Source organism: Bos mutus, chromosome 15 (genome assembly GCF_027580195.1).
Source record: "Bos mutus isolate GX-2022 chromosome 15, NWIPB_WYAK_1.1, whole genome shotgun sequence".
In the NCBI taxonomy this organism is placed as follows: Eukaryota; Metazoa; Chordata; class Mammalia; order Artiodactyla; family Bovidae; genus Bos; species Bos mutus.
This window is the reverse complement of record NC_091631.1, coordinates 61,356,518-61,382,350: the sequence shown is the minus strand read 5'-3', so window position 1 is coordinate 61,382,350 and position 25,833 is coordinate 61,356,518. Positions and strand designations below refer to the sequence as shown.

General features: G+C 37.7%; 1 protein-coding gene across 1 annotated transcript in view; it reads left to right on the top strand.

Annotated features, from left to right (window-relative positions):
• DDX10 (DEAD-box helicase 10) overlaps nt 1-25,833 on the top strand; it is a 313,415-nt gene that overhangs the window by 148,208 nt on the left and 139,374 nt on the right. The window contains exon 14 of the mRNA XM_070384255.1: nt 18,535-18,654. Within this exon, the coding sequence (XP_070240356.1) occupies nt 18,535-18,654 (120 nt within the window). The remainder of the gene's footprint in view (nt 1-18,534; nt 18,655-25,833) is intronic.

The following is a 25,833-nucleotide window of genomic DNA, read 5'->3' as shown; positions in this document are numbered from 1 at the left end:
GCTAAGTCGCTTCAGTCATGTCCGACTCTGTGCGACCCCATAGACGGCAGCCCACCAGGCTCCCCCATCCCTGGGATTCTCTAGGCAAGAACACTGGAGTGGGTTGCCATTTCCTTCTCAATGCATGAAAGTGAAAAGTGAAAGTGAAGTCACTCAGTCATGTCCGACTCTTAGTGACCCCATGGACTGCAGCCCACCAGGCTCCTCCGTCCATGGGATTTTCCAGGCAAGACTATTGGAGTGGGGTGCCATTGCCTTCTCCACTTCATCCTTGAACTAATCCCTAAAATTACTATTTCTCTCAATTTTTATAAACAGTTTTTCTCAACTCTCTACTTCCACCTCTCCCTTCCATCTAATTTCTTTTGATATATTATTGTCATTAATCTTGCTAAAAACATTGCAGTTATATCACTCTTTTGCTTCCCAAACTTTTACAGAATAAAATATTCTAAACGCTTCATCCCTAATAAATGCTTTTTCTAGTTTCACCATCTTGGAACATGGACTCATCCTCAGTTATTAACAATTTCTGTCATATTTAAAAAATATATTAGTAATATTTTAAAACACATGAAATACCCCCTTAACTATTTTAAGTATACTGTTCAGTGTTGTTAAGTACATTCACGTTGTTGTGCAACCAGTCTTCAGAACCTTTTCATTCTGAAGAGCTGAAATTCTATTTATTAAATAGTAATATCACAGTATTTGTCTTTTTGAGACTAGCTTATTTCATTTAGCATAATGCTTTTATGATTCATCCATGTTGAAGCATGTATCAGTTTCCTACCTTTTTAAGGCTAAATATCAGGTCTCTTTTTAAGACTGAGTTTTTTTTTTTTTTATAGGAAGAGGATTGAAGATGTTATAATATTAAATATGTGAGAAGAATTACTATAGTTAGAAGGAGGGTGGTAGGGGGAAGATTCTGAGGCTTCTGGAACTTTCAACTTTGCTTGCCCTACTTTATAGGGTAGCAGAATATGCCATCCCAAAACATGCCATGGGGATGTAAGGATTATTCTAGGTCAAGGGCATGTAAACGGCAGATCCAAGAAGGCCATTCTGACCTTTCTTTTTCTTCTTGAGAGCAAGAGGTAAACTCTTATGTCAAAGGTGCCATCCTGATACCAGATGAAAGGAAACCATTCTTACTGTTAGAGAGTGGCCGTCTGTGTGAACAGACCTTGTTACTCACTCTCACCTTCCTACTCGCTTTTCCACAATTAACTACTCTAGCCCAAATCCTTTGTCTTGTTTTCACAGTTTACTACTCTTTGTCCAACCCCATACATAAGCTTTTGGCCCTAACTACTTTGGGTCTTTATTTTCCTTTTGAAGGCTTTCAGAAATATACACACAAAAAAATTACTAAATAAAATGTATGTGTTTTTCTCCTGTTACTGTGTCTTGAGTCATTCTTCTTAGGCCCAGCTGGGAGAAGGTAGAGGAGAAATTTTACCCTTCCATACAATCTTGTTTCCCGTTTACTGAGTTTCTTTTAGGTATTAGTAGTGCCTGGGTTTTCACAATTTTTTTGTTTTTATTTAAGTAAAATCTCATTTCAGAGCATGTTTACTTCTAATTAATAAGCATGTGTGTGTATTTAGTCACTAAGTCCTGTCCGGCAGGCTTCCCTGTCCTTCATTATCTTCACTTTAATAGGTATACGGTTCAATACTGTTATCTTCTATTTTAGGAACTGCCTTTTCTTTGCAGTCTTTGAATATTTGTTTTTTTTTGTTTTTATTCTTTTCACTGAAGAGCTGTTAAAACTGAGGATCCTATTAGTAGGGCAGAAATAGAGATGCAGACACAGAGAAGGGACTTGTGGACACAGTGGGGGAAGGATAGGGTAGCATTAAGAGAATAGCATTGAAATATATACATTACCATGTGTAAAATAGATAGTGGGAAGTTCTTATATAACGCAGGGAGCTTAGCCTGGTGCTTTGTGATGACCTGGAGGGTTGGGATGGGAATGGGTGGGAGGCAGCTTCAAGAGGGAGGGGACACATGTATACTTATGGTTGATTCGTGTTGTCATACAGCAGAAACCGGCACAACACTCTAAAACAATAATCCTCCAGTTAAAAAAAAAAAAACAAACTACCTAATGGAAGTGTCTTTTTGGACTCATGATAACCCAGATGACCTGAAAAATAAGTTATTTCTTTGGAGTTCTTAGTCATAGATAAGCATGCGGGTGACAAAGCTTACTTTACTTGTTATATAATAAAACATTCTAAAAAGTTCAGCCTTCGATTTGGACAGAGCTTTTTCACCCCTACTTATTGTGTAATAGATATGATTGTCTCCTGAAAGGGTTAGTTCTTGGCCTCCTTGAACAGGAACTATGCTAAGAAATTTTGGGGGACAAATCTGATCACTTTATACTTCCAGAGTATGCCCTTGTCTTTTCCAATATATGAGAATTCTAAGCTATTGTAAGCTACTATGTGCTTTGCAGTATGATTCAAATCTGTTTCATGTCCTGTTTCTTGCCAGACTCCCAATTCCCCCTACTCACTTTCATCCCTGCTTTCATCTCCACAAAATGACTTAGAATTCTCCAAATGTGGCCTACACTTTGCCTAGCCTAGCAAATAAGATTCTCCCTGCTTGGAATACCCTGTTCTTGTTTCTCTATATCTGGTGAAATCTGTCTATTTGATGGAAACGCCTGTCAGAGTTTCTTATCTGAACCTCAGAACTCAATGATTTAAGTGACTGTTTCTCATTTTTTTTTTTTTTTTATTTTTAACTTTACAATATTGTATTGGTTTTGCCATATATCAAAATGAATCCGCCACAGGTATACATGTGTTCCCCATCCTGAACCCTCCTCCCTCCCCATACCATCCCTCTGGGTGGTCCCAGTGCACCAGCCCCAAGCCTCCAGTATCATGCATCGAACCTGGACTGGCGACTCGTTTCATATATGATATTATACATATTTCAATGCCATTCTCCCAAATCAACCCACCCTCTCCCTCTCCCACAGAGTCCAAAAGACTGTTCTACACATCTGTGTCTCTTTTGCTGTCTCGTATACAGGGTTAATGTTACCATCTTTCTAAATTCCATATATATGCATTAGTAAAGATAGCGTGTGGAAAAAAAATAAAGATGGTGTATGAAAATTATCATTCTAGATGTATATGGACAAAGTTAATTTATTACCTTCAATAGATGCTTTAGGGCATTAGGAATTAATGTTTCTTTTGAGAACCCCCCACCCTGCCCCGAATACATTGGAGAAGGAAATGGCAATGCACTCCAGTATTTTTTGCGTGGAGAATCCCAGGGACAGAGGATCTTGGTGGGCTGCCATCTATGGGGTCGCACAGAGTTGGACACGACTGAAGTGACTTAGCAGCAGCAGCAGCCGCTAAATACCATCTAGTCTGAATTTGTTTCCTTCTATTGCTCTTGCACAAATTTTACCCTCCTTTGGAACATTTGTCACATTATAATTATTTGTTTGTACATTTTATATTATGTTTTGTTAGCTTTTCTATTTAGGCTGGGCATCTAGAGAACAGAGCCTGTCTTCTAGGACTTGACACCATGCCTGATATAGCACAGATGGTCAATAAATTTTAGTGAATATAAATAGATACAGATGCTGAGGATTATACTGACTTAAAGTGATTTAAATTTATTTTTTTCAGCACAGCTGTAGTCTACATTGTTGATTCCTTTTTCTAATTTATTTTTGTATTTGCTTTCTTTCTTGAGTACCTTAATATTTGCTGCCCTATTTTCTGGTTGACTCTGTATCACACATTAGCAGTTTTATTGTTCTTTGTGGGTGCTTCGTCTGTCTAAATAGAGTTAAGTGCTCCTAGTGAGGGCTTCCAGGGTGGATCAGTGGGAAAGAATCCGCCTGCAGTATAGGAGATTCGAGTTTGATCCCTGGGTCAAGAAGATTCCCTGGAGAAGGAAACAGCAACCCACTCCAGTATTCTTGCCTGGGAAATCCCATGGACAGAGGAGTCTGGGAGGCTGTAGTCCATGGGGTTGTAAAAGAGTTGGACATGATTAGCAACTAAACAACAGCAATGAGAACCTATTGGTATAGATTTCTGGAATCTCTAGTGTCAGATTTATAAGATGTTGAATTCTTATTAATTGACAGTTACATGAAAAGTTATATGTGAGATGATGTTTTTGCCTATTTGTTTGAATATAATGTTGCTTTTGTAGTATTTATAATTTTTGTGTTATCTATTCCCATTTTCTTAGTTGATTATGTTCTCTGTACATTATTATATTTACCCCTTAAATGTTTGTTCTGTGAATTGATTCCTCATCCAGGTGGTAAACTAATTTTCCTCCATTCTTTTTGCATCCCTGTATGTAGAGATGCAAATAGATGCGTGCTAAGTCACTGTAGTTGTGTCTGACTCTTTGCAACCTCATGGACTGTAGCCGCTGGGTTCCTCTGTCCATGGGATTCTCCAGTCAAGAATACTGGAGTGGGTTGCCATGCCCTCCTCCAGGGGATTTTCCCCACCCAGGCGGAAGGAATTGAACCCCCATCTCTTATGTCTCCTGCATTGGCAGTCAGGTTCTTTACCATTAGCGCCACTTGGGAAATAGATACTCATTATTTTTTAATGTCATGTTATTAAGTACATGCTGTGTTCTTGAAGAACAGAAAAGTGAATCATTTGAATTGATAGAACCACATATGGTGCTTTTTCAGCCTCTGGAGGATAGTGACAGTGCAGCTTCTCTTTGTGGAAAAGACCCTGTGGTGGTTAGATTTTGTACTTTGGAATGTCAGAATGCATTCTTTGAATGCCATAGTGTGATTGTTTCCATTTTTGTGAAGCAAATATTTCACTAGACCATAGTTTTCTGACAGTATTAGAATTAAAAAAAAAAGTTTATCTTCACATCTCCTTACACGCCTAGCCAATGAAGATTAAAAGGACACATTCACTATTTTATTAACTGGTTTCTGTTCTGTTGTGTTGTCTTTCTCCTCTCCTTAAAGCTTGAGATGTGTGCTTTTTGAGGTCGATTAGAAACATTTTCAAAGTGCCTGAGTTGGCGAAATGTTAAACTACTCTAGGATTGGAAGTAGATTGGCATGTGTAGAGAAGACCACATCACTAGCAAACTAAGATGTCAGATCTGTGAATCCTGACTATAATATGTTTTGTTTCCTGAATTTATTCTTAACTTCTTATAGTCTCAGTTTTCTCTTTCTCTTGTTTTGAAATACATTAATATTCAGTTCAGTCAGTTCAGTCACTCAGCCGTGTCCGACTCTGCAACCCCATGGACTGCAGCATGCCAGGCCTCCCTCTCCATCACCAACTCGCAGAGTTTACCCAAACTCATGTCCATTGAGTCGGTTGGATGGTGATGCCATCCAACCATCTCATCCTCTGTTGTCCCCTTCTCCTTCTGCCCTCAATCTTTCCCAGCCTCGGGATATTTTCAAATGAGTCAGCTCTTTGCATCAGGTGGCCAAAATATTGGAGTTTCTGCTTCAACATCAGTCCTTCCAATGAACACCCAGGACTGATCTCCTTTAGGATGGACTGGTTGGATCTCCTTGCAGTCCAAGGGACTCTCAAGAGTCTTCTCCAACACCACAGTTCAGAAGCATCAGTTCTTTGGCACTCAGCCTTCTTTATGATCCAACTCTTACATCTGTACATGACTATTAGAAAAGATATGGCTTTGACTATATGGACCTATATCAGCAAAGTGATGTCTCTGCTTTTTAATATGCTGTGTAGTTTTATCATAGCTTTCCTTCCAAGGAGAAAGCATCTTTTAATTTCATGGTTGCAGTCACTATCTGCAGTATTTTCTTGGATCCCATGACAATAAAATCTGTCACTGCTTCCACTTTTTTCCCTTCTATTTTTCATGAAATGACAGGACCAGATGCCATGATGTTAGTTTTTTAAATGTTGCGTTGAAGCCAACTTTTTCACTTTCCTCTTTCACCCTCCTCAAGAGGCTCTTTAGTTCCTGTTCACTTCTGCCATTAGAGTGGTATCTTTTGCATAACTGCTGTTGTTTATATTTCTCCTTGCAGTCTTGAGTCCAGCTTGTGATTCATCCTTCCTGGCATTTTGCATGACATACTCTGCAGATGAGTTAAGTAAGCAGGGTGAAAATAGACAGCTTTGTCATACTCCTTTCCCAATTTTGAACTAGTCAGTTAAAATTCAGAATGTTACGTTTTAGTGTTACACATTTACTAATGAAATAGCAGGGACTTATTCTAAGATAGGAGAAAAACAAATAAATGGACAAGAATCTGTCAAAACCTTTCAGTTGCTGTCAGACTTTTTAAAATGTTTAAGTTAAAAAGGGCGGATTGAAATTATATTGATCACTGCATATTTAGCATGCAATTTGCCAGGACAAAAATGACAAAGTAGTAGAGCAATGAAGGACAGAAAACTTTTTTCTAGTTGTTAGGCTTTTGAGAGATTTTTTTTTTTTTTAATTAGATGTCAGATTTAGTTATATGGTCCTGCTAAGAAAGACACTTTTAAAATACATTCCTTGAATGATTCCCTGTGTTTTAAAGAAAACCATTTGTTGTTGCCCAACTTTTGATTTCCGTTTTATGGAGTTATTGAAAGTGTTCAGGAAAATTGTGATTCTCAGAGGAAAGTATGGTCTCTGAGATGTTTCTTATATATTTTATTTGTTATATATGATATAAAATGGGCTTTCCTAGTGGCTCAGCTGGTAAAGAATCAGCCTGCAATGTGGGAGACTTGGGCAATGTGGGAGATCCCCTGGAGAAGGAAATGGCTACCCACTCCAGTATTCAGGCCTGGAGGATTCCATGGACTGTATAGTCCATGGGGTCACAAAGAGTTGGAAACAACCAAGTGACTTTCACTTCACTTCACTTCATGTTATAAAGGTAAGAACACAAACTAGGTGTTGGGGTCTTTTTGTTTGTCAATATAGGTAATTTTTAAGTATAGTTGATTTACGATATTACCTTAGTGTCAGGGGTACAACATAATGATTCAGCATTTTTATATATCACAGAGTGGTCTCCACAGTAAATCTAATTACCATCTGTCAAAAGTTATGGCTATATTATTGGCTATATTCCCTATGCTATACATCATGTCCCTGTGACATATATTTTATAGCTGGACATTTTCACTTATTATTCCCCTTTATCTTTTTTTGCCTACCCCTTCCCCCACCACAGGATTTATAATGCCAGCCCTAACTTTGCTGGCATTGGCTATATGATCTTGAAATCTTCTTAACTTCTACAGATACATGTGTATGAGGTGTTTTTTCTCCAGGTGATTTTGACCTTTTGATCCTTTCTGGTTTCTGTATTTAATAATGCCAAAGTTTTAAAATCATTATTATGTTTTACATCAGTTCAGTTCTATCACACAGTTGTGTCCAGCTCTTTGCAACCCCATGGACTGCAGCATGCCAGGCCTCCCTGTCCATCAAAAACTCATGGAGCTTACTCAAACTAATGACCATTGAGTCAGTGATGCCATCCAACAATCTCATCCTCTGTCGTCCCCTTCTCATCCTGCCTTCAATCTTTCCCAGCATCAGTGTCTTTTCAAATGAGTCAGTTCTTCTCATCAGGTGGCCAGAGTGTTGCAGTTTCAGCTTCAGTATTAGTTCGTCCAGTGAATACACAGGACTGATTTCCTTTAGGATGGACTGGTTGGATCTCCTTGCAGTCCAAGGGATGCTCAAGAGTCTTCTCCAACACCACAGTTCAAAAGCATCAATTCTTTGGGATTCAGCTTTCTTTATAGTCCAACTCTCACATCCGTACATGACTACTGGAAAAAAACATAGCTTTGACTATATGGACTTTTGTCAGCAAAATAATGTCTCTGCTTTTTAATATACTGTCTAGGTTGGTCATAGCTTTTCTTCCAGGAGCAAGTGTCTTTTAATCTCATGGCTGCAGTCACCATATGCAATGATTTTGAAGCCCCCCAAAACAAAGTCTGTCACTGTTTCCACTGTTTCCGCATCTATTTGCCATAAAGTGATGGGACCAGATACCATGATCTTAGTTTTCTGAATGTTGAGCTTTAAGCCAACTTTTTCAGTCTCCTGTTTCACTTTCATTGAGAAGCTCTTTAGTTCTTCTTCACTTTCTGCCATAAGGGTGGTGTCATCTACTTATCTGAGGTTATTGATATTTGTCCCGGCAATCTTGATTCCAGTTTGTGCTTCATACAGCCTGGCATTTTACATCATGTACTCTGTGTATAAGTTAAATAAGCAGGGTGACAATATACAGCCTTGAGGTACTCCTTTCCTGATTTGGAACCAGTCTGCTGTTCCATGTCCAGTTCTAACTGTTTCTTCTTGACCTGCTTACATATTTGTCAAGAGGCAGATCAGGTGGTCTGGTATTTCCATCTCTTTCATGGACCTAACATTCCAGGTTCCTATGCAATATTGCTCTTTACAGAATTGATGTTTACTTGCATCACCAGTCACATCCACAACTGTGTGTTGTTTTTGCTTTGGCTCCATCTCTTCATTCTTTCTGAAGTTATTTCTCCACTGATCTCCGGAAGCTTATTGGGCACCAACTGACCTGGGGAGTTCATCTTTCAGTGTCTTATCTTTTTGCCTTTTCATTATTGTTCATGGGGTGTTCAAGACAAGAATACTGAAGTGGTTTGCCATTCCCTTCTGCAGTGGACCACATTTTGTCAGAAGTCTCCACCATGACCCATCCATCTTGGGTGGCCCTACATCGCATGGTTCATAGTTTCATTGAGTTAGACAAGGCTGTAATCCATGTGATCAGTTTGGTTAATTTTCTCTGATTGTGCTTTTTGTTCTGTTGGCCCTCTGATGGATAAGAAGCTTATAGATGCTTCCTGATGGGAGATACTGACTAAGGGGGAAACTGGGTCTTGTTCTGATGGGCGGGGTCATGCTCAGTAAAGCTTTAATACAATTTTCTGTTGGTGACTAAGCTTGTGTTCCCTCCTTGTTTGACTTGAGGCCAAACTATGGAGAGGTAATGAAGATAGTTAGGGCATCCTTTAAAAGGTCCCAGGCATGCAGTGCTGCACTGAGTGCCCCCCACTCTGCAGCAGGCCACCACCAACCCACGCCTCCGCCGGAGACTCCTGGACACTCACGGGCAAGTCTGGGTCAGTCTCTTTTGGGGTCACTGCTCCTTTCTCCTGGATCATGGTGTGTGCTAGGTTTTGTTTGTGCCCTCCAAGAGTCTGTTTCCCCAGTCCTGTGTAAGTTCTGGCAGCTCTATGGTGGGGTTAATGGTGACCTTCTCCAGGAGGGCTTATGCCATACCCAGGTCTGCTGCACCCAGGGCCCTTGGCTCTGCAGCAGGCCACTGCTGACCCGTACCTCCATAGGAGACACTCAGACACAGTTGTGGCTCAGTCTCTGTGGGTTCTCTGGGTCCTGGTGCATACAGGGTTTGTTTGAGCTCTCTGATTGTCTCTGGTGGGTATGGGGTTTGATTCTAAACATGATTTTACCCCTCCTACTGTCCTGCTGCACCTTCTCCTTTGCCCTTGGATGTGGGGTATCTTTTTTTTGGTGGGATCCAACATTCTCTTGTCGACGGTTGTTCAGCATCAAGTTGTAATTGTGGAGTTCTTGCATGAGAAGATGAGCATACGTCCTTCTACTCTGCCATCTTCCTCTGCTTTTTACTTACACTATTTAATAAATGGTATATTTTAAAGAAAATCCAATTTTAAATGATTGGACATCATACAAACACACTTTTTTGAAATGTATATGTGTAGGCTGGCCTTTGACCTTTCATTTGATACTTTATTCTTAGCTAACTTTGTAAACAGTAGAAGGCAGAGCTTGGAAACGTGATGTACATGTAGTTGTGAATATGACTTTTACTGGATTTGGTGGTGATGTTTATTATTTCTGTCTTAGTTAAGATATATCCCATGCATGACTTGTGATTTACTAATGTAAGCCAATTTAAAAAATGGCAGATGTTAAAATCATGGATAACCAGTAACAGTGAATTACCTTGTCTTGGGAGTATGGGAGGCTGACATCAGCACCTCTTAAAAGTCTTAAAATGCATGTCAAAAATGGCTTAACTAATCGGTTACCAAGTCCCGTTTGAATTTAGTATATATCTTAGTTCTGTTAATGTAGCTTTTTGTTAAGGCTTTAAATCATAGAAATTCTCTTTCTCTAATTTAGAGAGTAGAAGTGCGTATGTTTTTGTGTGTAATATCATAGAGTGTGTATGTATAAGATTGTAGAGAAGTAGATAGCTGCTTCCCCAAGAGAGAGTGTACCTTAGTGTCATAGTTTTTACAGTAGTTTCGTCACTGCTGCCCCAAGTCTTTTAATTTACTTTATTACCACCATTATTGCCTCCCTTATGGAGTCAGTCTCCCTTAACTTTGTTAACTGAATGGATATGTGATAGAAATTAGCTTTCCTTTTTATACTGCTAAATTTTTAGTATGTAGCTTATATTTGTAAGTTCTCGAAGAATTTCAGAAGTTGTAGGAGACAACAGAAATGTGATGTTGCCAATTTGGACACTCATTAAAAATGATATCCATGCTGTCATTTCTAAAATCTAAAAAGAGAGACAAAAAGCATGTATCAGGCTGTATTTCTCGAAATTGCTTCCAGCTGCCTGCTTCTTAATATAAAATGTTTATTAAAAGTGGCAGGTTAAAAATTGAATTCCTAAGGCAAATATGGCTAGCTCTAATTTTGCTAAAGAATTGGAAATACCTGAGAAATTGCCTCTATAGTGGCTTCGGTGTGGAGTGAGGGGCATGGTTGGAGCAAATAATACGTATTTCTTGGCTAGCAAAAAAAATAAAAAATAGCAAACAGCCTAGATAGTTTCATTGAACTAAAGACAAATTTACTAAGGTAGTGAATTAGAAATATGAATTATCTTTATATTTTATGCATTGCAACAGTATAAAAACTGCTGCAAAGTTAGAATGAACCATTTAAGATAGAAGATAACATAGAAACAGTGATGGATTTGCCTGGCCATGAAACTCAATTGAGGATGAGACTTAAATTAAGGAAATAAGCAGAGTAAAATATGGTTGAGGTGGAGAAAAGAAATTTAAATCTTACCTAGACTAGTTAGAGGAAATGAGATTTAAAGAAGTATTAGATTGAAATGCTATGAAGAAGCTTTTTAAAATCAGGGAAAATTTGTGTTAATTCTGACAAGAAATTAATGACAAAAAGAAGATACATGTTGAAGGAGAAAAAAAAAACACACTGGTGTTTCAATGAGTCTTTGGTGGGGGAACTTTTGAACAGTAAGAGAAGAAATAGAGAGCAATGGCAACTATATTAGAGATAGATTTGAAAATTGTTTTTGTGAAAGCATTCACTGTTTACGGTGGCAGGTTAAGAAGCAGGTAATGGAATGTATTCTCAGTTAAATTGTAGATTCGGGGAGTAGGAATCATGCAGGAGGAATCTAGCGACCAAAAATCTTTGTGAAGATTGGTTGTGCCTTTGTTGTTGTTCTTCAGTCATCAGTTGTGCCCAACTCTTTGTTATCTCAAGGACTGCCGCATGGCAGGATTCCCTGTACTTCAGTATATCTTGGAGTTTGCACAAACTCATGTTCATTGAGTCGATGACGCCATCCAACCATCTCATCCTCTGTCACCCCCTTGCCTCCTGCCCTCAATCTTTCCCAGCATCAGAGTCTTTTCCAGTGAGTCAGCTCTTTGCATCTCGGCAACAGTCCTTCCAGTGAATATTCAGGGTTGATTTCCTTTAATATTGACAATTAGTTTGATCTCTTTGCAGTCTAAGGGACTCTCAAGAGTCTTCTCCCACACCATAGATCAAAAGCATCAATTCTTTGGTGCTCAGCCTTCTTTATGATCCAACTCTCACATCTGTACATGACTACTGGAAAAACCATAGCTTTGACTATACAGACCTTTGCCGGCAAAATGATATGTCTGCTTTTTAATACATTGTTTACATTTTTCATTTCTTTTCTTCCAAGGAGCAAGGGTCTTTTAATGTCATGGCTGCAGTCACCTTCCACAGTGATTTTGGAGCCCAAGAAAATAAAGTCTGTCACTGTTTCCATTTTTTCACCATCTATTTGCCATGAAGTGATGGGACTGGATGCCATGATCTTAGTTTTTTGTGTGTTGAGTTTTATGCTAGCTTTTTTACTATCCTTTTTCACCTTCATCAAGAGGGTCTTTGGTTCCTCTTCGCTTTCTGCCATTAGGGTGGTATCATCTGCATATCTGAGGTTATAGATATTTCTCCCGGCAATCTTGATTCCAGCTTGTGCTTCATCCAGCCAGGCATTTTGCATGATGTACTCTGCATAAATTTAAATAAGCGGGATGACAATATACAGCCCTGACATACTCCTTTCCCAATTTTGAATCAGTCCATTGTTCCATGTCCAGTTCTAACTGTTGCTTCTTGCCCTGCATACAGATTTCTCAGGAGGCAGATAAGGTGGTCTGGTATTCCCATCTCCTTAAGAATTCTCCACAGCTTGTTGTGATCCACAAAGTCAAAGGCTTTAGCATATTCAATGAAGCAGGAGTAGATGTTTTTCTGGAATTCCTTTGATTTTCCAATATTAAAGGAAATCTGTGATCCCACAGATGTTGGCAATTTGATCTCTGGTTCCTCTGCCTTTTCTAAATCCAGCTTGTACATCTGGAAGTTCTCAGCTGACATACTGTTGAAGCCTAGCTTGAAAGATTTTGAGCATTACCTTGCTAGCATTTAAATTGACCACAGTTGTATGATAGTTTGTACATTCTTTGATTGCCCTTCTTTGGGTTTGGAGTGAAATCTGACCTTTTGTAGATCCTGTGGCCACTGCTGAGTTTTCCACATTTGCTGGCATATTGAGTGCAGCACTTTAACAGCATCATTGTTTAGGATTTGGAATAGCTCAGCTAGAATTCCATCACGTCCACTAACTTCGTTTATAGTGATGCTTCCTAAGGCCCACTTGACTTCACATTCCATGATGTCCGGCTCTTGGTGAGTGATCACACCATCATAGTTATCCAGGTCACTAAGACTGGTTTGTATAGTTCTTCTGTGTATTCTTGCCACCTCTTCTTAATATCTTCTGATTCTGTTAGGTTCGTACTGTTTCTGTCCTTTATTGTGCCCATCTTTGCATGAAATGTTCCCTTGGTGTCCCTGATTTTCTTGAAGAGATTGCAATACTCATTTTTGTGTTTTCCTATTTATGTTGACTGGTTAAAATGGCTCTTTTAAAAAGAATCATAAATATTTCATAATAAATATCTTGTCATTGCTGCTTAACATGTTGTAGTTATGTTAATCATTTCTTATTACTTTATACGTTGAAACTGCAGTTCAGTGTATTAGTAGTACATGGTCTTATTGACCATACAGAATAGAAAAAGAGAAATACTACAATGTAATTAGTGGTGTATGGCTTTATGGACCATACAGAATAAAGAAAGCTTAACGTTTACTTAAGTTTGCGTTTTAATATAATCATAAGAACTGATCTAACCTTAAAAAAGTGAAGAACTTCGTTGGGCAATGTTGACTTTCGTATGTTTGATTTTCTGTTTGAATAATGCACATTATTTATAAAATATTTAAAAATTTGGAAGGATTTGTAGAATGGGTCTTTTAGGCAGTTTTACTTGATATTGGCACAAATATCAAGTAATGAGATAAATACACAAATAAATTCTGTAATAGCTATTATAATTCTTATCCGAAAGAGGGTGGGGTTAGGGTCTTGTAATTTGAGTAGCATATTCTGAGCAATGATCTTTTGGTTAAGATGCCAATAGCATAGGCACAAAGGCTGAAATAAGCAAGGGGACTACATCAAACCTAAAAACTCTACACAGCAAATGAAACAAGTTAAAAAGATAATCTAGGATGGGAGAAAATATTTACAAACTATATATCTGATAACTGGTCAATATTATCTTAGATATATAAGGAACTCAAACATCTCAAAAACAAACAAAAAGGCAAATAATCATATTTTTACATGGACAAATGACGCAAAGAGACTTCTTTTTCCGAAGAAGACATACCAGTGGGCAACAGGTATATCACTAATTATCAGAGAAATTTAGATAGCTTTAAAATTGTCCAGCAGTGTATCCTTAATTCATATTGTAAAATTAAAATATGTGAGTTACTGTAGTTCAGTAAATGTAGAATGTGTGTGTGCTAGTCACTCAGTCGTGCCCCAATTCTTTGTGACCCCATGGACTGTAGCCGCCAGGCTCCTCTGTCCATGCAGTTCTCCAGGCAAGAATACTGGAGTGAGTTGCCATCCCCTGCTCCAGGGGATCTTCCCAACCCAGGGATTGAACCGGGGTCTCTTGCATTGCACACAGATTCTTTACCATTTGTGCCACCAGGGAAGCCAATAATACAGGATTTTGAAGATTATGTTTACATGGCAGGCAATTTTGCTTTTTTTAGAAAAAAAAAAAAAACTAGTTTTACTAAGTTTGGTTACTTAGGTACTAAAGTACCTAACTTTTGGTACTAAAGTTAAGTACTTTTGGAATTTGGAAAAGCAGTGTTTATAAATGCTACAAATGCCCTGATCTTTAACATGAAGGCATAATAGGTATCCTCTAAGATTCCTATCAGGCTTGATAGTTCTTTATTTTGTTAGTGTTCTTAATTTTTAGATGCTTATGGTGAGGTAGGTTTTTCTCATTGATTATGTTTTGAATCTTCTTGAGGCCAATATTAACTAACATGGCCCTTTTGATAGGAACTGTTATTATGTTTGTAGCTGTTCTTGTTCTTTTATCTTCCAAGTTATTCTTGGCAACCTGCTACAGCAATCAGTGTCAAGAATGACTTGATACATTATCAACTTTGTATTTTATGACATTTTCCTCTTGGCATTTTGTTTTAAAGTATAGCATACATGATGTAGAAGAAGTGCAAATAGAAGTGAAAATGGGATTTTGATGTTTTATGTCTTGTCAGGAAATCTTTCATTATACTTTGATGAAGTATGGCACAAACCCAGAAAATGGAAATTTTGTTATTTAAAAAGTTAATTTTATAAATATTATAAATATCTGCTTCTTAAAACCAAAGCAAAGTGAAACAAAAGAATATTACCCTATATGGCAAAGGTATAAACATAAATGGGAGAAAATATTGAAGCTTCTTTAACAAATGAAGAAATTTTACAAATAAATAAAGTTCCTGAAATTAATTAAAAATGCTTGCAAAAGATAAATACAGTGCACTGAAAAATAAAGGCCTTTGTAAAGATGTCTTTCTATGTTTGATATAAAAATGCATATTAAAACTTTCCTGAGATATTTTTTTGCCTAGTTTCCTGGTAAACGAAAAGCCTAATATACTTTGTGTAAATAGATTTGGAGAATCAGTTACTCTCAAATTGTTGATCAGAGTACAAATTTATATAACTTATTTGGAAATATCTTTCAAAATTTAAATACACATACGCTAGATTCAAGGGATTAGATCTTATAGAGTGCCTGATGAACTATGGACAGAGAATTGTGAAATTGTACAGGAGGCAGGGATCAAGACCATCCCCAAGAAAAAGAAATGCAAAAAGGCAAAATGCTTGTTTGAGGAGGCCTTACAAATAGCTGAGAAAAGAAGAAAAGTGAAAGGCAAAGGAGAAAAGGAAAGATACACCCATTTGAATGCAGAGTTCCAAAGAATAGCATGGAGAGATAAGAAAGCTTTCCTCGGTGATCAGTGCAAAAAAATAGAGGAAAACAATAGAATGGGAAAGACTAGAGATTTCTTCAAGAAAATTAGAGACACCAAGGGAACATTTCATGCAGAGATAGGCACAATAAAGGACAGAAACAGTATGGACCTAACAGCAGAAGATATTAAGAAGAGGTGGCAAGAATACACAAAAGAACTGTACAAAAAAAATCTTCATGACCCAGATAACCACGATGGTGTGATTACTCACCTAGAGCCAGACATCTCGGAATGCGAAGTCAAGTGGACCTCAGGAAGCATCACTATGAACAAAGCAGTTGGAGGTGATGGAATTCCTGGTGAGCTGTTTCAAATCCTAAAAGGTGATGCTGTGAAAGTGCTGCATTCAGTATGCCAGCAAATTTGGAAAACTCAGCAGTGACCACAGGACTGGAAGAGGTCAATTTTCATTCCAATCCCAAAGAAAGACAATGCCAAAGAATGTTCAAACTACTGCACAATTGCAGTGTCTTACACACTAGCAAACTAATGCTCAGAATTCATTTGATTCTTGGGACATAAACTGAGATAGCTGAAGAAGACATAACATACAACTTTTTAACTGGATATCCTTTATAAAATAAATAAACGTGTTACCTACTAAAATTAATATTCAAAAGAATGACATTGAACTAAAACTCTATAAGCTGTATATGTAATACTCCCATCAGTGGACACACAGAAGGTATTTGTTCATCACGAATATATCACTAATGCAGTGATGTTTGCTACTCAGTTCAAACATCTGTTCCTCAAAAGGAAGGTTTCTTTGAGATCCTGTCCTTGCTCTAGACTAGCTAGGGCAAGCACCCTATTAAAGAATTCATCCTCTATATTTTGTCTGAGCACTTAATATATCTGTGATTAAATAATTCAAATTTTTCCCCCATTGATTAAGTTAGGTTCCTTGAGGGTTGAGAATCCATCTGTCTCTTTCACTGCTGGGGCATTGTGTACTATGATATACCCTCTGTGTTGATAACAATGCATATTTGAATGAGTGAGGATTAATTCTAGAATATCATACCAACACCGCAGCCTATTAGGAAAATGCGTGTTTGTCTTCTCACCTGTGTTGGCATTTCTGTTCCTTCTTTCAGTGACTTCCCTAAAACAAACGAGCAATTTAGCATTTTAGTGTGTGTGGGTAGGAGGTGGAGAACACAGATCCCTTTTAGAAACCATGATTAACATAAAATTGCAAAGATGTAAATACCCCCAAGTTTTGTTATTTAATTTCAGTGATATGGATTTCCCTAAATCTCTTCATATAGACCCACATCACTCTGAGGTTTTGCTCTGAAGGATTGATTTTTCTATTATTTTATTTTATTCTTACAGTTTTTGGTATCTTTGCTTTTTGACCCTTTCTCTTGTTCTGTGACTGGCCTTTTGTGTTTTATTACAAAAAATTTCAAACATGCGGAAAGATTGAAAAAGTGTACTTTGATTCCAAAGTATCCGTCACTCATATTATGCAATTATCTTTTTACCGTATTTCCTTTCTCATGTAGTTTTCTGTCAATCCATTCATCATCCTTTTTTCAATTAATGCATTTTTGAGTAAGTTGCCAATATCATTGTACTTTTTTCCATATACTTCAGCTTGCCTGGCATTAACTAAAGTTCAGTATTGTTTACAGGATTCTTTTTTGAGGTAGACATTTATATACAATGAAACACACCAATTTTAAGTGTAACATTTGATGAATTTCGACATGTGTATACACAAACTCCTATTAAGTGGTAGAACAGTCTCATCACCTCCAGAAAGTTTGCTCCTGTTTTTCCTCATTTTTTTGTGCTTTTATTTAACAATTAAAGCTTAATCCTGTTTAATTATTTTTACATTATAATGATCCCCTCAGCTTTGCACTGTTTGATAGGCATTCTCTCTATCATAAGTTGAAGGTTGATGACAAAGTATCCGCCAACTCAGGATTGTTAAGAATCAGCCTAGTAATAAAACTAAGAAATCTAGTAGGAGTTAGGAACATAATCTCCAACCTGGTGGTTGTGTTGGTCGTGTTCTTTGATAAGTGTTTGCAGGGTAAAGGGGGAGTGGGAGTAATGACTGGGTGGAAGAAAGTCTTATTAGTGCTCTGTGTTCACATGGTACTAAAGGGAGCAGTTTATTTTGGTTGACAAAATTCCTGTTCACGAAGTCTTACTTCTTAAGAAGTAAGACTTTTCACCTTTGAACACATTTCACCTTTGTGCAGTAAGACCATTTCACCTTGGAACACAACTTACCTGTTTCCCAGTATTCATATAGTGAATTACTGTAATGGGAAGAAGTAAAAAACAATGTATTAGAGTCATTTTGCTTTCCAGGGAAACATTTTTCTAATCTAAAATTTTAAGTTTTTTTCTTGGAAGTTATAGCTGTTTTTTAAGTGTGTTGTTTTTAGCTGAAAGATAGCTTGCTTTCCCTTATATGTCTATTTATAACATTATCATGTAGTTTCTAATGCTTCAACATTATCAGTATAGCACAGTTTAGTACCGGAAGTTTAGTAACACAGTTTAGTAACAGTAGAAATTTAAGATTATTTATGTCTAACACTCATATTGAAATTTAAAGTCCTTTAGCACTGATAATTTTATTTCTAGACAGCAACTTTGGTGCTTCTCATTAGCCAATGAGCAATAAACACATTCAAGTTTGGAAAGTGTATTGCCAGTGTTAAATTGTTAATATAAGACAGCCATTTAACTAATCATCTGTGCCTTTTTTTTTTTTTTTTTTTTTGGTATATTCTGACACAGAAGAAAGAACCTTCTAAATCCAGTATGAAGAAAAAAGTGACCAAGATTGCAGAAGCAAAAAAAGTAATGAAGAGAAATTTTAAAGTAAATAAGAAAATAACATTTACTGATGAAGGAGAGGTAAGATTCTATAAATGCTTCATTTCTGAGGTACTTTTCAAGTATTAGAAAGTTTGATTCTGCTGCTGAGATGCCATTTTTAATAAGAAAAATGAATGTTTTTCAAGACCTCTCAGGCAACATTGTTTCTGTAGGTATTTAGTCAGCTCTGCATATGTAGGCAAGAATGCCTTTGTGACAGCAAGCTGGGCTACTTCTTAATGATTAACAACAGAGTTTGTTTTCTTTTTTTTTAATCAGAGTATAGTTGCTTTAAAATGCTGTGTGTGTTAGTTTCTGTTGTATAGCAAAGTGAATCAGCCATACGTGTGTGTGTATATATATACCCTCTTCCTGGGATTTCCTTCCCACTTAGGTCATCACAGAGCATTGAGCAGAGTTCCCTGTGCTATACAATCAGTTCTCATTAGTTATCTGTTTTATACTTAGTAGTGTATATATGGTGCTTCTTAGGTGGCTCAGTGGTAAAGAATCCACCTGCCATTGCAGGAGATCCAGATTCAATCTCTGGGTTGGGAAGATCCCCTGGAGGAGGAAATGACAACCCACTCCAGTATTCTTGCCTGAAAAGTCCCATGGACAGTGGAGCCTGGCGGGCTACAGACCATGGGTTTGCAGAGTCAAGAGTCAAACACGACTAAGTGACTGAGTGCCATCATGCACCAGTACATATATACCAGTCCCAGTCTCCCAGTCCATCCCAGTCCCTCACTCCATTGGTATCCATATGTTTGTTCTCTGTCTTTCTGTTTCACAAATAAGTTCATCTATACCATTATTCCATATGGTTCAGATATACCATATATATTTCACATATATGTGTTAATAAATAATATTTGAACCATGGTTCAGAAGGAAGGGGACATACATATGTATACTTATGGCAAATTCATATCGATGTCTGGCAGAAACTATCAAAATATTATAAAGTAATTATCCTCCTATTAAAAATAAAATTAAGTAAATAAACTTATTTAAAAAAAGAAACAATACTTGTTTTTCTCCTTCTCTCTCACTTCACTCTGTATGATAGTCTCTGGGTCCATCTGCATCTCTGCAAATGGCACAATTTTTTTCCTTTTTATGGCTAAGTAATATTCCATTGTATGTGTATACCACATTTTCTTAATGATGGATGTTTAGGTTGCTTCCATGTCCTGACTGTTGGAAATAGTGCTGCAGTAACAATGGGGTGCATATTTCTTTATGAATGATGATTTTTCTCTGCATATATGCCCAGGAATGAGATTGCTGAGTCATGTGGTAGCTGTAGTTTTAGTTTTTTTAGGAGCCTCCATATTGCTCTCTCTAGTGGCTGTTTCTGTTTGCATTCCACCAACAGAGTAAGAGGAATCTTTTTTCTCCACACCATTGCCAGCATTTATTGTTTGTAGATTTTTTGGTGTATTTTTTAAAAAATTATTTATTTTTTAATTGAGGGATAATTGCTTTACAGAATTTTGTTGTTTTCTGTCAGACATCAACAAGAATCAGCCATAGGTACACCCATGTCCCTTCCCTCCCGAACCTCCCTGCCATCTCCCTCCCCTTCACACTCTTCTAGATTTTGTTATGGAGCCCCTGTTTGAGGTCCCTGAGTCATACAACAAACTCCCACTGGCTATCTGTTTTACATATGGTATTGTGAATTTCCATGTTACTCTCTCCATACATCTCACCCTCTCTCTCCTCCCCTCCTCCCGTGTCCATAAGTCTGTTCTCTATGTCTGTTTCTCCATTGCTGCCCTGCAAATAAATTCATCAGTAACATCTTTCTAGATTCCATACATATGCATCAGTATATGATACTTTTTTTCTCTTTCTGACTTACTTCACTCTGTATAATAGGCTCTAGGTTTGTCTTGTCTCATTAGAACTGACTCAAATGTGTTTCTTTTTATGGCTGAGTAGTATTCCATTATATATATGTAGCACAGCTTTATCCATTCATCTGTTGATGGACATCTAGGTTGCTTCAGTGTTCTAGCAATTGTAAATAGTGCTGCAGTGAACACTGGGCTACGTGTGTCCTTTTCAATTTTGGTTTCCTCAAGATATATGCTTAGTAGTGGAATTGCTGGGTCATATGGGGGTTTTATTCTGCTTGTATATTTTGGAAATTAATCCTTTGTCAGTTGTTTCCTTTGCTATTTTTTTTTATTTTATTTTATTCCTTTGCTATTATTTTCTCCCATTCTGATGGTTGTCTTTTTGCTTTGCTTATAGTTTCCTTTACTGTGCAAAAACTTTTAAGTTTAATTAGGTCCCACTTGTTTATTTTTGTTTTTATTTCTGTTACTCTAGGAGGTGGGTCATTGGGGATCTAGCTTTGATTTATGTCATCAAGTGTGCTACCTGTTTTCCTCTAAGAGTTTTATAGTTTCTAGTCTTACATTTAGGTCTTTAATCCATCTCAAGTTTATCTTTATGTATGGCATTAGGAAGTGTTCTAATTTCATTCTTTTACACATAGCTTATTTCCGAGCACCACTTACTGAAGAGGCTGTCTTTGCCCAATTGTATATTCTTACCTCTTTTGTCAAAAAAAACCAAATGTACCCATAGGTGAGTGCATTTGTCTCTGGGCTCTCCATCTTGTTCCATTGATCTATATTTCTGTCTTTGTGCCAGTACCATACTGTCTTAATGGCTGTAGCTTTGTAGTATAGTCTGAAGTCAGGAAGACTGATTCCTCCAGCTCCATTCTTCTTTCTGAAGACTGCTTTTGGTATTTGGGATCTTTTGTGTTCCATATGAATTGTGAAATTTTTTGTTCTAGTTCTCTAAAAAATGCCATTGGTAATTTGATAGGGATCACATTGAATCTGTAGATTGCATTTGGTAGTATAGTCATTTTCACAATATTGATTTTTCCTACCCAGAAACATGGAATATCTTGCCATCTGTTTATGTCATATTTGATTTCTTTCATTAATCTCTTATAATTTTCCATATACAGTTATTTTGTCTCCTTAGATAGATTTATTCTTAGATACTTTACTCTTTTTGTTGCAATGGTGAATGGGATTGATTTCTTAATTTCTCTTTCTGATTTTTCATTGTTAGCATATGGGAATGTAAATGATTTCTGTGTACGGACCTTGTATCCTATGACTGCTGAATTAACTGATTAGCTTTAGTAATTTTCTGATAGTTTCTTCTGGGTTTTCTATGTATAGTATCATGTAATCTGCAAAGAGTTAGAATTTTACTCCTTCTTTTCAGATCTGGATTCATTTCTTTCTCTTCTCTAATTGCTGTACCTAGGACTTCTAAAACTATGTTGAATAGTAGTAATGAGAGTGCACACCCTTGTCTTGTTCCTGATCTTAGAGGGAATGCTTTGTTTTTCAGCATTGAGAGTAATGTTCGTAGATTTTTTGATGATGGCCATTCTGACTGGTGTGAAGTTTTGATTTGCATTTCTCTAATAATTAGTGATGATGAGCATCTTCTCATGTGTTTGTTGTGCACCTGTATGTCTTCTTTGAAGAAGTTTCTATTTAGATCTTCTGTGCATTTTTTGATTGGGTTGTTTCAGGGTTTGTTCTGAATTTCCCAGATCCTGTTTTTATAGATAAGACTTTCTTGTCATGGGGTCCATCTCTTAACATACTCTGTGGGAACATCAGATCAGATCAGATCAGTCGCTCAGTCATGTCTGACTCTTTGCGACCCCATGAATCGCAGTACGCCAGGCCTCCCTGTCCATCACCAACTCCCAGAGTTCACTCAGACTCACGTCCATCAAGTCAGTGATGCCATCCAGCCATCTCATCCTCTCTTGTCCCCTTCTCCTCCTGCCCCCAATCCCTCCCAGCATCAGAGTCTTTTCCAATGAGTCAACTCTTCACATGAGGTGGCCAAAGTACTGGAGTTTCAGCTTTAGCATCATTCCTTCCAAAGAAATCCCAGGGCTGATCTCCTTCAGAATGGACTGGTTGGATCTCCTTGCAGTCCAAGCGACTTGCAAGAGTCTTCTCCAACACCACAGTTCAAAAGCATCAATTCTTTGGCACTCAGCCTTCTTCACAGTCCAACTCTCACATCCGTACATGACCACAGGAAAAACCATAGCCTTGACTAGACAGACCTTTGTTGGCAAAGTAATGTCTCTGCTTTTGAATATGCTATCTAGGTTGGTCGTAACTTTCCTTCCAAGGAATAAGCATCTTTGAATTTCATGGCTGCAGTCACCATCTGCAGTGATTTTGGAGCCCCCCAAAATAAAGCCTGACACTGTTTCCCCATCTATTTGCCATGAAGTGATGGGACCGGATGCCATGATCTTCGTTTTCTGAATGCTGAGCTTTAAGCCAACTTTTTCACTCTCCACTTTCACTTTCATCAAGAGGCTTTTGAGTTCCTCTTCACTTTCTGCCATAAGGGTGTTGTCATCTGCATATCTGAGGTTATTGATATTTCTCCCAGCAATCTTGATTCCAGCTTGTGCTTCTTCCAGTCCAGTGTTTCTCATGATGTGCTCTGCATATAAGTTAAATAAACAGGGTGACAATATACAGCCTTGACGTACTCCTTTTCCTATTTGGAACCAGTCTGTTGTTCCATGTCCTGTGGGAACATACAGAAGGATAATAACACAACTACTCACCACAGCTTCTTTTGCTCGACTATAGAAAGCCTCTGCTCTGTGATTCCTCAATTTTAGATGCTATACTGGTGTGTTCTTACTTACTGGCCTGCTGTGGGAAAAATTCTCTGCTTTAAAATAACCTTAAATGTATAGGTGTCTGGTTTACATTTCCTATTTACCTGGTCTTAGTGTAAATACATCCTCATAGAGTAGGGAAGGGGTTACCTCGCAGATTGCTCATGAAAATCACGCATTATATAATAATATTATCTTCATTTTTTAAGAGGAAACATATTTAGAATGTCAAGTGACTCACCTTAAGTAGTGATGCTAGAGTCAGTGGTCATTGTAGCATCTTCTGAGTATTGTCTCTGTTTTGCTCTGACTGACCTATGGGTTTCCCTGTTCATTCTGATATAGTGCTCAGCATCCCATGCCCACCATGATATCATTTCCCTTGCCCTATGTTTATTTTTTCTTCATATCACTTATTATGAGACTTTGCATTCTGTAATAATTCAGTGGTTGTCTATTTCTTCCACTCTAGTGCAAATGAGGGAAGATATTTCCTCTCCAGTGGAATAAGAGAAGGTATTTCTATTCCACTGAGATGAAAAAAGTTACATGAGGGAAGGTATTTGTTGGCTCTGCTTACTACTCTGTCCTCTGCACTTAGGACAGTGCCTAACAAATAGTAAGCCCTCAGAAGAAGTGTATACCCTGGTAAAATAACAGAGCTTTTTATTCTAACTATAATGTATCACATGTCACATCAAATATTTTATCATTATTAATATAATTGCTGCCTGCATAATCTGTATGCAGTGGTGTGTGTTTACTTTTAATTCTGAATTTAGCAAAGATTTGGATGTTACTTTGGGGATGAGGTTTTGGTTTAGAAGGCCAAATTTGCACTGGTAATGTGGAGTAAAATGGTGTATAAATCATATGGAAACTAATAAAGTTGATTGCAATTAAAATTTTAAAGTTGTTGTTGAAGTTGCAGAGGAAGCCTGTAAAATTGAAATATATGAATCTCTGTGATCCAGAAAAGAGGTCAGCGCTTGAGAAACACTAAATCAGAAAATAGTTGTAGTATTGTATCATATGCTCACTGTAAGAGAGGATTAGTGCTTTTAGTGTATTGTGGTTCCTTACTGTGCTGCTAATTTAGCTGCAGAGATTATACCCATTAACTTCAGGTGGAGTGTAAATCCTTAACTGTGAAATATTTCATTGTAAATGTATTGCCAACAGGAGCATTGTATGACTGTAAGCCACAGTGAAACTTCTGATCTAAAACCCTGAAAAAAATGCTACCATTTGTTCCACCCATAGGCTTCCCTGGCTCAGTGGTAAAGAATCTGCCTGCAGTTCAGGAGACACAGGAAATTTGGATTCGATCCCTGGGTTGGGACGATCCCCTGGAGGAGGAAATGGCAACCCACTCCAGTATTCTTGCCTTGGAAATTTCATGGGCACAGGATCCTGGTGGGCTACAGTCCATGGTGTTGCAAACAGTTGGACACAACTGAGTAAACAAGAAAGGAAGGGTTCCACTTACAGAGGGATGAATTTTTTCCATTCTGATAAAGGAGAAGTCAGAGCCGTGGATGGTGTTCTTAACTGGCCCCACTCATCTCTCTCACTGCTTCTGTGACTGCTGTTGTGCTGCTCATGCTTTTGTGACCCTTGCTTCAAGTTGTGACTCCATGGTAGTCTCATCTTGAAGTATGAGATGATGGCAAGAGTGAGAGGAGGCATTAACACCTGTGATGTGTGTGCCTACAGCCCTCATTTCCTGCTGTTTGATTAGCAGTCTTTCAGAAACTGTAGCAGTTACTTAAATCCTCCTGGCAACCAGTTATGGGGTAAAATAAGAGAAATGCTTTTGTCTAAATTGTCTAGAATTTTACTCTGTTAGGCCTGGAACATGATTAGTCAAACAAAGCTTATTTTTCAAGCAATGATACAGATGTATGGAAATTAAGTAATTCATTCAGGGTTATGCACTAGGCTAGTGAAAAAGCCAAGGCATTAAGCCATGTCTCCTGACTCTCAGATCAGTGCTCTGACTTCTTTATCACCTTGTTCCTAACCACAAAATGTTTGTGTAAAATTGTGTAGATCTGAGCAGACTTATGAAATCCAGACTAACTTTCTCCTTTACGCTTAGTTTAGTTATTTCAGTTTTTATATGTGGTACCAGCTGATATGTGTTTCATCAATTTTGAGCACATAATGTATGCCAGATAATGTGTTGGGTTCTCAGGATACATGAATAAGACATATGACTACCCTCAAGAAGGTTAATGCTAGTAAGGAAAACATGAAAAGTAAAACAGCCCAGCATGCTGAAAGGTGTTAGAGGAGGTTCACTGACGTGCCATGGTGGTGGCAAGGCAGCACTCTGCTCAGCCTGGCTATTGCCCTGTGTAGATCATCTGGAGCTGAGTTAGTGGAGTGTTGCATACTACGAATGCTGAAATGATGTTGAAGCAACTACCTTACTGTCCAAATTATTTAATGAAGATTTCTTTTAATCCCACTCTTAATTTGAGTTATGGCAGCATTACTTTATCCTG